Source organism: Haliotis cracherodii, unplaced genomic scaffold (genome assembly GCF_022045235.1).
Source record: "Haliotis cracherodii isolate W230 unplaced genomic scaffold, xgHalCrac1.p SCAF_23, whole genome shotgun sequence".
Taxonomy (NCBI): domain Eukaryota; kingdom Metazoa; phylum Mollusca; class Gastropoda; order Lepetellida; family Haliotidae; genus Haliotis; species Haliotis cracherodii.
The window spans coordinates 6966337-6980485 of record NW_027266279.1 but is presented as its reverse complement, the minus strand read 5'-3'; the positions used below and the strand labels follow the sequence as shown (position 1 = coordinate 6980485).

The 14149-nt window shown below is 39.4% G+C and overlaps 1 protein-coding gene across 6 annotated transcripts in view; it reads right to left on the bottom strand.

The window, feature by feature from the left end:
- LOC139471511 (agrin-like) overlaps positions 1-14149 on the bottom strand; it is a 463139-nt gene that overhangs the window by 291258 nt on the left and 157732 nt on the right. For all 6 annotated transcript variants that reach the window (XM_071253875.1, XM_071253868.1, XM_071253870.1 and 3 more), the window contains exon 2: positions 12379-12414. In XM_071253875.1, the coding sequence (XP_071109976.1) occupies positions 12379-12414 (36 nt within the window). The remainder of the gene's footprint in view (positions 1-12378; positions 12415-14149) is intronic.

The window sequence follows — 14149 nt, the reverse complement described above, 5'->3', positions numbered from 1 at the left end:
TGAATGACTCAATATATCAGTTTTGATGCAACCATCCCTTTCAGGAGACAGACCAGCAGACAACCAATAATTATTTTCCCCATCAAAGAGGAGGGTACTTATTGTCACTGGATGGGCTTTCCCTCATTTATATCAGTTGAGATTCACAGACAGGAATACAGCCAAGGTCAAGGTTTTAGTTTCTGACCCGCCTGGTTATTAAATATCCCCATCACCTGGAGACAAGACAAGGGAAATTCTATGTCTGGCATTTCCAGGTGACGATAAAAGCCAATTTGGCCTTCAGCATCAGACAAGAGAATAAACTTCAATTGTCTCTACAGCCTGGATGTGTCAACTAATATATATATGAAATTCAGTGTGCATTCAGGAGTGTTGAAGGGGGGGGGGGGGGGGGGGGGGGGGCATTGGGTATTCAGAAGGAGTCTTGAAGGGGGGTCACTGGGTATTCAGAAGGAGTCTTGAAGGGGGGTCACTGGGTATTCAGAAGGAGTCTTGAAGGGAGTCATTGGGTATTCAGAAGGAGTCTTGAAGGGGAGGTCATTGGGTATTCAGAAGGAGTCTTGAAGGGGAGTCATTGGGTATTCAGAAGGAGTCTTGAAGGAGGGTCACTGGGTATTCAGAAGGAGTCTTGAAGGGAGTCATTGGGTATTCAGAAGGAGTCTTGAAGGGGAGGTCATTGGGTATTCAGAAGGAGTCTTGAAGGGAGTCATTGGGTATTCAGAAGGAGTCTTGAAGGGGGGGTCATTGGGTATTCAGAAGGAGTCTTGAAGGGGAGTCATTGGGTATTCAGAAGGAGTCTTGAAGGGGGGGTCACTGGGTATTCAGAAGGAGTCTTGAAGGGAGTCATTGGGTATTCAGAAGGAGTCTTGAAGGGGGGTCACTGGGCATTCAGAAGGAGTCTTGAAGGGGGGTCACTGGGTATTCAGAAGGAGTCTTGAAGGGGAGGTCATTGGGTATTCAGAAGGAGTCTTGAAGGGGAGTCATTGGGTATTCAGAAGGAGTCTTGAAGGGGGGTCACTGGGCATTCAGAAGGAGTCTTGAAGGGGGGTCATTGGGTATTCAGAAGGAGTCTTGAAGGGAGTCATTGGGTATTCAGAAGGAGTCTTGAAGGGGAGGTCACTGGGTATTCAGAAGGAGTCTTGAAGGGAGTCATTGGGTATTCAGAAGGAGTCTTGAAGGGGAGGTCATTGGGTATTCAGAAGGAGTCTTGAAGGGGGGGCACTGGGTATTCAGAAGGAGACTAGAAGGGGGGTCACTGGGCATTCAGAAGGAGTCTTGAAGGGGGGGTCATTGGGTTTTCAGAAGGGGTCTTGAAGGGGGGTCCTTGGGTAAGTGCTTGTTCTGAGAGCATCATTGTTGGTAGGTTAAGGAATCCTTGTCGTGAGAGTGAATAAATAAGACTTGTTTGGTTACAATGAAGGCGTGTTATCAGGCACAACACATTGAAAATAGTTGTTCATGCTATCAATGACCGGTTTGTTCCCCTAGACAATTCCCAGGCTACTGCGACATAACATGAATGTTTATGACACTGACATTAAATGACATTTGCAAATGACTTCAGGCAAAACAATATAATATGGGACTGAGTTATTCTTACTCACTGTTTCTAGGAATTAACAGCAAGGCAAATGAAAATATAGATTGGCTTTAAAAAGAGTATCTAAATGTAAATATGCTAGCGGAGACCACCTTAACCACCTGGCCCATTTTAAACATAATGTATTCTTAAGAACTTTATTCAATCACTTTCATCAAAGTTTAAATAATGTCATTTTACCAACAAAATATTTTCGGCACACCTAATTGGCCCTAAAAATCCCCACAATGTTAACAGTAAAAAACGTAATGACCTCTGTGTGACCTTCACCTTCAAAAGCCATCAACCAAGTCAAATGATCCTGTTCAATAGAACAACATATAAAAGGTTAAACGCACCTAAAGGCTTTTCTTCATACTCAATATACATGTAATATTAGTGTGCCCTGTCAAACGGTCTGCCCAGTATCAAACAGCACTTGGCACCAATTAATTTCTGCTATATCCCAATCAGAATGAGAGCATTGCATTTCATATCTATCGATGTCTTGCAGCGAAAAATGCATGGCGCTGAGGCAATCAATCTCATTGTATTTGGACACAATAAAGATAGGCCGGAATCTTGAACTTATCCAGACAGACCACCATCGGAAGCAAGACCATCAAACTATGATAAACGCTCTGGCAGTGTCCAGGACCATTGCGCTTACTTGTGCCAGTCATCATTACATTATGAGCCCTGGGCCCATTTCATCCAACAAAGTGAAGCTAGAGCAGTCTCTGTTGTATCTGTTGCTCTTTAACACAGACTAATTACTCTATCTGTTAGGCCCCCTTCCGCCATTCCTCTCCCCCCCAGGTCCCCAACACCACCCCCACATCCACTCCTGTAAGATGGTCGTGCCTCCATTTAATATTTTTGAGGGGGCGGGGATGGGATCTTTTTAAAAATATTTATTTGTGAAATACTGGGATAAATAGCTTTGTCTCCAGGTCCCCATCCCTGAGAATATTTAATGGTTTAAATAAAACAACAAAATCAAGTAATCGTTAGATCAAGAATGTCCTTTTCCCTTGGGGGCACAGGTGGCCCAGTCATCTAAGGCACTGCCAATCGCTTTGCAGGGTTTTGTCCAGAAACCTATGGTTGTGGGTTCGAATCCCAATTTGCCCCGATTATGTTTCTAGGTTTGTCAGGACCATATCCGTGCTCGTTGGTTTCACCAAAGTGATAAACGTCTGAGACCTGAATCACTTTGGGCTTTCCTCCCACATTAAGCTGACAAGCTGTGATATAACTGGAATACTGTTAAAAATGGCGTTAAACCCAACTCACTCACTCCTTTTCCCTAGAAACAGGTGAGTTGAAAATTTTGTGTGTAACCAGACCAATTAAACCATGATGATTTCAGTACAAGTAGGACACTTTTATCACATCTGGAACTTGCTTGCAAAACTCCTTACAACTCATATTGAACAGAAATGAATGATGACAGTGTTTGACACAGACCAGCTGACCAGCGGACAAATCTACCAGTCATGTTGATCAGGACAAGCATATTAATCTTCATTGAAAAAACAATGTACCACACAGGGATATTTAGGCTGCTGATTGTGCATCAGATTTCCACTTCCAATCAGAGAAATATAGTCAACAGTAACCTGCAGACCACCATTTGAATCATTTCCTGTGGCCCTTGTGCATGATTGTGACCTGTCGTTTGTTTGTTTGTTTGTTGTTTTATGCCACACTCAGCAATAACCCAGCTGTATGATGGCAGTCTGTAAATAACTGAGTCTAGATAGGATACAGTGACATGCATAAACCAAGTCAGAAAGCCTGCCCACCCGATCCAATTAGTTGCCTCTTATGACAATCATAGTCGACTCTTGCAACAAGCCTTGGTTGCTGGAGACCTATTCTAACCTGGATCTTCAGGGGTACTGATCCTGTAAATAGTCAATTCTGGACCAGTCATTCCAATAATTAATATTGTGAGCAACAATTCCTGCCATTGGGGTGTTACGACTTGCCATCAACCAAGTCACTGAGCCTGACTACCCGATCCACAATGTAGCCACTTTCGACGGGCACACGATGCGGGGGACCACTGTTAACCTCGAAAACCTGAAGTGCAAATATGTTCTGTTTGTATCATGGAAAAATTCTTAAACTTGACTGACCAGGTAGAGAGGCACCTTAATTCTTGAAACACTGATGGAAAAATCTGAGTACTGTATTCGACGTGATAATCGCCCAGGGCGCTCTCAAAATTAGAAATAGGGGGCTCTAGAATATTATTTTGGTGAAAAAATCAGAGTTGAAAGATGAATTTCGTGGTTTATGCTGACAGCCTGAAATATTTTTCCAGAATTTAATTGCCCATAATTAAGGGTGTTATAACACGCACGTGCGTATTTTACGTGAATGAATAAGTCTTGTGTATTTTGATCAATTGGAAGGGGTGCTAATTGGGATTGTTCACTAGCCAATATATTAGCAAATATCGACGTGGGCGCTTATTAGAGGGTGGCACTTATTATGTCGAATACGGTAAGTGTTTCCTTCACGCGTTACACCATAAAGACCGTGGTGTTATTGAAGCAGCCATATTGTTTTAAGATGTTATCACGTTCTGGTCCCAGTAGAATCCTTATCACTCTGTGTTCTGTTAGACCATACGATAATGGAAAGCTATTCCACTAGTACTCAAATGTGCAAAAATGCATAGAAACTCCCTTGAGAATGTACAAAACCCACTGCTTCTCAGAATCTTTTCCAGTATAGATTCAACAATCCTGAAGTTAAAACTTCAGTCGGGCTTGTGACCACCACATGGAGGCTTCCTGGTTGGTCAGTGCATTCATGGTGGACAATGGTCACCTGTCTTGATAGCATCGGGTCCACTGAAGAGCTTTCTGTTAGTTTGGACTTTTGTAGTAGGAGTTATTTCTCCGACTTTAACTATGTTATTGTTGATATAATATTTCTCTATAATTCTGCATGTTTGTTAGTTTGTTGTTTAATGCCGCACTCAATATTCCAGCTATATGACGGCAGTCTGTAAATCCACGATCCAGTGATTGATATCATGAGTATCGATCCACGCAATTGGGATACAATGACATGCGTGAACCAAGTCAGCAAGCCTGACCATGCACTTCCCGTTAATCGCCTCAACAATCATAGTCGCTTTTTCGGCAAGCATGGGTTGCTGAAGACCTATATTGAGTAGTTGCAATTTTATTTGTTTAAAATGCACATTCAGAATGGCCAGTGAATTCCTGGCTCAGATTCAACTGCAGCAACAATAGCTTGATGTCACATCAGAATGGTTTAATGTATTTTAATAAATTACATCTGAATATACTTTCAAACATCATTGAACGTCTATGTATTGGAAATGAGGCACCATATACTTGTCATTCATTATACAGGGATACAGATTAAAATATAAATGCAGCAAAGAGGGTTAGGGTGATCCTGGCACAGTCAGGCTGGTTAGGCTCAGCATCAGCTCAGGGCCCTTCTCCCATGAAGCGCTGCCTAGTCAAACCCACCCAGAACTTTTTCGAAGAATGTGAAGACTCCCGAACACTGCAGCCTTCTGCATTACCCAGATTGTTAGGAGGGCTGTATTCCTGACAGCTAAACAGGTACTTCAAAACCAAAAGCAGGGCGAAGACGGTAATAAAATGATCGAGCTACTCCATCATGTTTTGTGCCAAAGTTGAGCATTCACTGATACTGTGTTGGACAGTCTCATTAAATTCATTACATAATCTACATTTCACATTTACATTTCTATGCCAAATCACACATTGACAGTTTTGATTGGGAAGTGACTGGTCCTGAGCAGCAAACAGAAAGCCTTTTGTTTCACTTCTCAGGCCAGTCGACTTCATCCCAGCAAAGGACTCTTCAGGGTTGCTGATTTTCTCAACACACTGCACATGAACTCGATGCAGTGGTCGCTCAGATAGTCAAACCTTGAAAAACTGAGTCTGGTATTATTATTATTATCATCATCATCATCATCATCGTCGTCGTCGTCGTCGTCGTTATTATTATTATTATTATTATTCTATTTGTTTCCAAATAAAGATAACTTGATGGGAACATCCATATCACTTTAAGCTTATAATATTTTAAGACAAGCAGATGGCATTTCCTTGGGATGCTTCCACTATGCTTTAAGTTCCATAGTCTTTAACAATATATTAGAGATAACAGAGTTTCAGATAACAAAGTTCAACTGTTCTAAATTTGACATGTTATTATATTCATGAGGATGTAGTGTTAATTAAGCCATAATCTTTAGAAAACTTCCGCAAATGAATATATCAATATCACATTAAGCTAATCATATTTTGAGACAAGCAGATGGCATTTCCTTGGGGTGATTCCACTACGCTTAAAGTGACACTGTCTTTAACAATATACTAGAGTTAATAGAGTTTCAGATAAAAAAAGTTCTACTGTACTAAATTTGACATGTTAAAATATTCATGAAGATGTAGTGTTAATAAAGCCATAATCTTTGGAAAACTTTGTAAAAGAGCATCTAGTAAACATTTCTTCATCTTTGCTGCCGCTAACATTTATTTCATGAACAAGAGTTTTAAATAATTTATAGAAAATTTTCAAGTTTAAAAAATATATTGGCTTGAAGATAAGCCTCATAGATATTCATTGCTCTTTTAAACCTCAATAAGCAATATTCAACAATATATGTCTGTATCATTAAAACAAATAAAGTATACTTTATATCTGCTTTATATTCTTTTACCAATTTAACAAGAAAAAACAAATTTAAAATAATAGTTGAAATCTTTTAGAAGGCAATAAACTGTGTCCTGAAATTTCACGGGCATGAAACAGCTATCAACATGAGTAGGATGACAAGCGTAAAATATATTTTATATCTATTCAATGTCGAAGATAGTCCCAACACTGCTTTCCTTATTCAATAGGTGTGTCATATTTTCCCTATTCTGAAGCTGAAGAAGGAGCTTTTGGGATTCAATTTCAATTTATTTGAAAAGAATAGATTCAAAAACAGAACAGAGTGCCCTGACAAAACTCATTACGAGTTTTCAAAATCCTTTCATACTTACTTCAATGTCCGTGCTATATTATTTATACCACTTTCAAACCCATAAAATTGCCTATTCACCATCAAAGTAATCATACCTAAAACGAATTCTCAATCCGCTGTACATAAAACAGGATTATTGGCCGCATAATATTCCTTATGTGGAACTGGATCTGGCCCATAAAAACAGACGACTGCTTGACAGTATCAGATGAATTCCAAGTGAGGTCACAAAACGTCACAACCAGAACATTCTGACAATGGTTGAAAATGGTGTGTATATGGAAACTGGGAATTCAAAGCAGCGTTTGGGAGAAATCTCATAAATAATATCCCTTTTTTCCGTTGCTAAGTGGTCCTCGGCGAAATGGTGGGTACGTAGCATGATTTAACACTAATGGACTACAATTGTACATCTCAAATGGCCATGTTTGTCTACAGTGCATCAATGTCGTTTAGTGGGATGTCCGAAAAGTTGGAAAATAGAATTGCTAGTATTGTGTGCGCTCTCGTAACGAAGAGGAACTTCATGACGAATAATCAGGCTTCTGAAAGCACCAAGCACACACACCAATATCAAGAGTATTGTTGTGGAAGCAATTGAGGAAATTTGTCGTCTGCCACAGCAGACATTTTTCAAAATATTGGTATAGGTATTGGCGTTGGTACGTTCTGAAACAAGAGCTGCTCCATACATCATTTCTCGGGATTTCCCAGAATGCACTGACAGTTTTCAGAAGGTAATATTTGAAAGACATCTTCTTCATCTCTTCTCCGTCATGTCTTGTCGGAGTCTTCAAAGGGAATTTTATCGCAGCCAGACATGAACAGGAAGTTAATTGGCCATATCATTTTCAAACCAACTGTGTCTTCCCGTCAATGGTATGGCCAAGAACGCCTAGGATTACAACACTTTGGATGGTTGAAATAGGACACACGAGTCAATTTTCCAGCATTTTCATAATAAACTCATCCAAGTCCCAATTTTTGTTTCTTTACAGTCTATCTCTGACTAGATAAATTATACCCTGAATATTTACAAACAGATCACTATCAAACAGATATTCTGAGTCTATTGGAAACGAAAATATTTCAGATAATAAATGCCAACTATGTCCTTTTAAAAATTCAGGAGAGCTGGAACTTTGAAAAGATAACCGAATTGATTATATATTATCCGATGAATGGATGATTGTCAGAGATGATTTCTCCTATCTTAATAGGATTAAAACTATCTATACGACTTCTGTGTGAGATTGTCTTCCCACATGTGGATGTATAAGGTTACATGTTGTTTGCAGCAATTTAAGTCAAAGCTTCACCCATTTTCCCCATTTTGGGAATCAAACTTAAGGAATGGCGGGGGAGATAAACACTTTAACTACTTGACCATCCTTTGCCTGATAGTATTTCAGAGAAGGAACACTATTACTTTATGTCTGTTGTTATACTAGAATACAGCATATGTACCTTGCATCAGCATACGAGTGCATGTTGTTTTACGCAACTATCAGCAGAATTTGTTTTCATCTATTTGTTGTTTAACTCAGCAAAATCCCAGATATACAATAGCAGTCTGTGAAAAATGGAGTCTTGGTCAAACCATTGATTGATATTATAAGCAGCATTCCACACTTTCAACCAATCATGAAGCCTGTCAACCAATCTATTTAGTTGTCCTGTATGACAAACATATGTCACTGGGGATAATCCCAACTTGGAATCTCAATGGAGTACAGCTATATCGTGCATGAAATCATCGAACAATATTTATCATTGTTAATAATTCTAAGAATACAACCTCTATTACATCAGGAAGTACTCCCACCCACCTCCCAAATTCATCTGCCTCCAGTGGTGAGATGTTTTGGAAAGATGTGACATTTTTCCCGCCTTTTTGCACAGAAGAGCGGAAGAGCTACATGTGCTATTAGAGGAACAACTAGTTGTGTGTAGTTGACAGTGAAGAGGACTTCTGTTGAAAATCTGAAGATTTAGTTATAGTGTGTCTGCAGCAAAAATGCAGGATTTATGGCTATGATGTAATAGAAGTAGAGGATTTGTAGGAATTATGGCACATATGGGATTTGGGACAGTGGTTGACAAGACAAGCAACTTTCCATACCATAAAGGTATGATGTAAGCCAGGGTGTAAAAGAAGCACTGGTCAAGGAGACACACACACACGCTGCTATATATGTGCAATTATCTTCAATGCAATGTTAAACCCCATTACCACCAAAGCTGTAGTCGCTGATATAGCTTGAACAGCAGCACAAACACTCAGAACAGCAAAATAATCCGGTTATAATAGAAATTTATGATACTGGATTTATCTCCCCTTGTAAACTTAATACCCATGACAGGGTAATTGGGAACAAAATATTTTATTCATTTTAAATTGTGAATTCTATTAAAGTCCATGTTTTCTTTAATTCAGGGGTAGTTTCAACGCAATGATGCGAAAGTGTTTTTCTTTTTATTGCCCTGTTATCAGAAAGCACATGTCACCTTGGCAAAGCTAAAACATTAGTTATTATCAGAGTAAAATAAACGTGGATAATTTCACTCTCGATATGAGAATTGCTGATATCCTATTTGCTTTTCTATTATTTGATCCGATATGAACAATGTCAAGAGAAAATAGTTTTCAGTCTTAAATAGAAATAAATGTAATTTTAAAATATTGCCTTAAACCAATTTTTATTTTCCTATTTTTACAAAAGGGGAACAATGATCCAAAGAAAAAGTTCTAAAATTTGAGGTCAAGAAAACAAAAATGGCCCTTTCCATTTGCATAAATGATGTTCGAGTTAGATGACAATGAGGTCAAGAAACTTAGACACAAAGATCCAGTATTGAACAATAAATTAGAGGCCCAAACCTGGCTGAGGCCATTACGTTTTCCAAATGACATACATTAATGACACCACTCCTGAAATAACTTACTAGGGAAGTAGTTTTGGTGCAAATATATATATTGCCGACACTTAATGTGCATGGTTAGTCATGGAGCATATTGTTATTCAGACCAATGTTTTAAGCGTTAGGATGTAGTTTCGGAGATCTATAGGTGGTCAATTGAGCTAAGAATTGCAATTACTGGATTGACTCGTACTGATGAACTCTTAAGTTAAAATCAATTGTATTTTATCACCCGAGAACTGGTCTTCTCACATAACACACTCGTACATCCATGTTAACTTCCTCCTTGTGAGTGGCCTACAGGAAGTTGAAGGTCAGCTTCCCTCCGTCTGCACCAAAGTTTATAGTTTCTCATTACTTACAAGCTTCACGTGGAAAAAAGGCTATCAATGCAATATTCTCTCAATTCATTCTGCTTTCACTCACTTATATACTCCCTCCATTCTCATAACCACATGGAAGAAACAATATAGAAATATTACTGTCTTAATTTTTCCATTCTCCTACGCAAGATTTGTTGTCGTCATCCTAATATCTTGGCCACAGGCAAGCCAGACATGAAAATTGTCATATTATATCTGATTGATTTAATCACTAACATTTGTTTATCATCCATCTTAGTCTTGAAAATTGTAATATTTGAATAAAATATGTGATGAAGCAGGATTGACTTAATTGCGAAAGTTTCATGACACATGAAACAGTTCTTCCATGTGCATTTATATTCCCATTATACAAAAGTTTGTTGTGCAGACATTGAATTCCACAGGGAATAGCATCTGATATGATCATGTCTATGTTCAAAGATATATTCTAATTCCATATTTGACATAATAAGCGCCCAGCGCGCTCTCAAAATTAGAAATAGGGGAGTCTTATTAGAATATTATTTTGGTGAAAAAAAACAGAGGTGAAAGATAAATTTCATGGTTTATGCTGACAGACTGAAATGTTTATATACGACAGATATATTTTTCCAGAATTTAATTGCCCATAATTAAGGGTGCATATAACACACGAGTGTGTATTATATGCGAATAAATAAGTCTTGTGTACATTGATCAATCGGAAGGGGTGGTAATTGGGATTGTTCACTAGCTAATTTGACAATTTGTTTTTGTGACAGTATTATGAACAGCACCATGGTGTTTGTGTTGATTTTACAATACTACATTGATTTATCATTGTTTTGGGTACAACCTTTGTCAAAATTATTTTTTTCCATTACCGTATATCGCTGTGTATAAGGCGACCCCACGTATAAGACGACCCCCCTGTACACGCCTTAAAAATCAACCCAAAATCCTATACTCCGTGTATAAGGCGACCTGGAATGAAACACATCACAAGTCTGACTAATATACCGGTAGAAGATTTAACGTGCTCTTGCCGACTGTAGCGTATTTCGCACACGGACATCACAAATTAGTTAGTTAGTTACTTTGGAGATTTAATGTGCGCTTTCCGACTGATGCGTATTTCGCACACATCACAAGTGCGCACAAAAACCTTATATATGCAATAAAAATATGTTTATCTTGCGTTGTTTTTTTTTCTACAATGATAGGTCGCGTGTGTAACTCCGGCACACGTCGCCATTTTGTGTTTACACGGTACGACACCAAATTGGTGCCCGTAAAAAAATATTCATTTATGAAGTAATAACATATAAGAGACAATGGTGAGTAATTTAATCGCCAATTAACTATGTTGTAACTAACTAGGCTTATGTTTGCTTCACATTCAGCGTGTTTATTCCACAATCACTTGTACACACCGTCTCCAACACTTGTTAATACAACTGTAAAAACAGCGGGAATTGATTTCAGCTTCACCGGTTATCACATGTTAGGTCACATGTGCAATATGCAAATGATTACCGGTACTTCCGGCTCTCTACTCACGGATGTTGATTGTTTTACCGTGTCAGCTGGTTTGACAATCTGCATCGAGGAGAGGGTCATTTCAACTTTATTTGCAGAAATTATTAAACTTTATTCAAGGAAAAGAGATACAAATCATGTTTATGTATGGAAATAGTTATTTGAACAGTTATTTAGGACGAAATGCGAAGTTTTATTGTCAAATGCTGGGCTGGCTATCGGATGCCGGTTGACATCGCCAGTGGAAAAAAATGAGATCTTCGACTCCGTGTATAAGACGACCCCCCTTCTTAGCCCCCTCATTTTAGGTACGAAAAACTCGCCTTATACACAGCAATATACGGTATCATCTGGAGCACATTAGCTTTTGCAAAAGAAATCTTGGATTGCTGACCAGCACCTAGAAGATTCCACGGACATTCTTGACAATCACCTACAGAGCCCGTGGACATTCTTGGGTATCACCTACAGAGCCCATGGATATTCTTGACCATCATCTACAGAGGGCATGGACATTCTTGACCATCAACTACAGAGTCCATGGACATTCCTGACCATCACCTACAGAGGCCATGGACATTCTTAACCATCACCTACAGACTTCATGAACATTCTTGACCATCACCTACAGAGCCCATGGACATTCTTGATCATCACCTACAGATTACATGGACATTCTTGGCCATCAACTACAGAGCCCATGGACATTCTTGGGCATCACCTACAGAGGCTATGAACATTCTTGATCATCACCTACAGAGGCCATGGACATTCTTGATCATCACCTACAGAGGCCATTGACTTCATGGTCATGATAACCAGATTCAGTAGATATCCCTGGCCATCAGCGACCAAACTGTAAACATCATCAATGTGTTGCAATTGACTATGACCACATCAAATACAATATAATGTAGAGTTTGTTTACTCACATTTCTTTGGAAGCTCTGGCTTCTTGTAGGGTATATCTGGAAAATAAAATGAAGCTGTTAGCATGTAATTAGCAATCAACCAAATACTACAATGCTTTTGTTTTTTATAGTACTGACCATCAGATTTTATGGACATTCTTGTCATAAGAACTAGATTCCCTGAACATGACTACCAGAATAACCCTGGTCAAGACTGACCACATTCAAACATACCTTTGGTTAAGTCAACCAGGTTATTTGGACATCCTTTGTCATGACCACAAATTCCATCCATGTTTTTTCAATATTCCTGATTATTCCAGATCTCAAATTCACTCTCACCATGTATCTATTTATTTCTTCCCTATAGGCTGATATATTTTCTTGGAGCATAAGTCACCTAGTACTCCATGACAACATGCATGGAATGTCAACTGCTACAGTTTGCCTCAAGATAATGTTGCATCAACCAAGAACAGGAATGTGGTTAATTAATCAGTACTTAAGTAGTCAGGAAATCTCAAGCAGTTCATTGGGTTTGGTTTGGTTTGTTTGTTGTTTAACGCCACACTCAGCAATATTCCAGCTATATGACGGCGGTCTGTAAATAATCGAGTCTGGACCAGACAATCCAGTGATTAATATCATGAGCATCGATCCACGCAATTGTGATTGCTGACATGCATCAATCAAGTAAGCGAGTCTGACCACCCGATCCCGTTAGTTGACTTTTACGACAAGCACAGTCGCCTTTTACGGCAAGCATGGGTTGCTGGAGACCTATTCTACCCTGGAATCTTCACGGGTCCAGTTCATTGGGTAAATTCCATGGACATTCTTGATCATGACCACCAGATTCTTTGACGCCTTGTCTATTAGATTCCTTGACAACCAGATTCCATGGACATTCTTGGGTATGCCAATTAGATTCTACGACAACTGGATTTCATGTCCATTCTTGATCATGACCACCTAATTATATGATAATCATATGTCAAGGACAATCTTGGGCATGACAACTAGATTCTATGACTACCAGATGCTATGCACAATCTTGACAACGAACCAGATTCCATGGACCAATCTGAGCATGACAATCGTGTTCCATGGACATTCTTATGCATGACAACTGGATTCAATGACAACAAAATTCTAATGACATTTTCAATTTTGACAACCAACTAGATTCCCTGAGCATTCTTGGCAATCACCACTTATTCCATGGACAAAGATTCCTCCTGATCCCTTCGATCAAATGAGTGAGTGAGTTGGGTTTAATGCCACTTTTAATAGTATTCCAGTTATATTGCGGCGTGTCAGCTTAATGTGGGAGGAAAGCCCGAGGTGATGCAGGTCTCAGACGTTTACCACTTCGGTGAAACCCACGAGCACGGGTATGGTGCTGACAAACCTAGAAACATAATCGGGGCGAACCGGGATTCGAACCCACAATCATAGGTTTCTGGTGTGTCCAAGGGATGCAACTCTGCACAGCAAATAACGGCGCCTTAGACGAGTGGGCCACCCTCGCCCCCTCGGCACTTGGACAGCCTTAGAAGGGACCACTTGATTCTATGGACATTCTTAGCCATGACTGACAAATTCTATTCACATTCATGTTCATGACCACCAGATTTTTCCAGTATTCCTGTCCACGCTGACCAGATTCTGCAGACATTCTAAACTACCTGGTTTTAATCGCAAGTCATTTGTATTTATGGCACATGCTTGATCAACTGCGATCAGTTTACACCACCAAGTCACACTAATGTCTCCTGTCTGTCTTCTAACT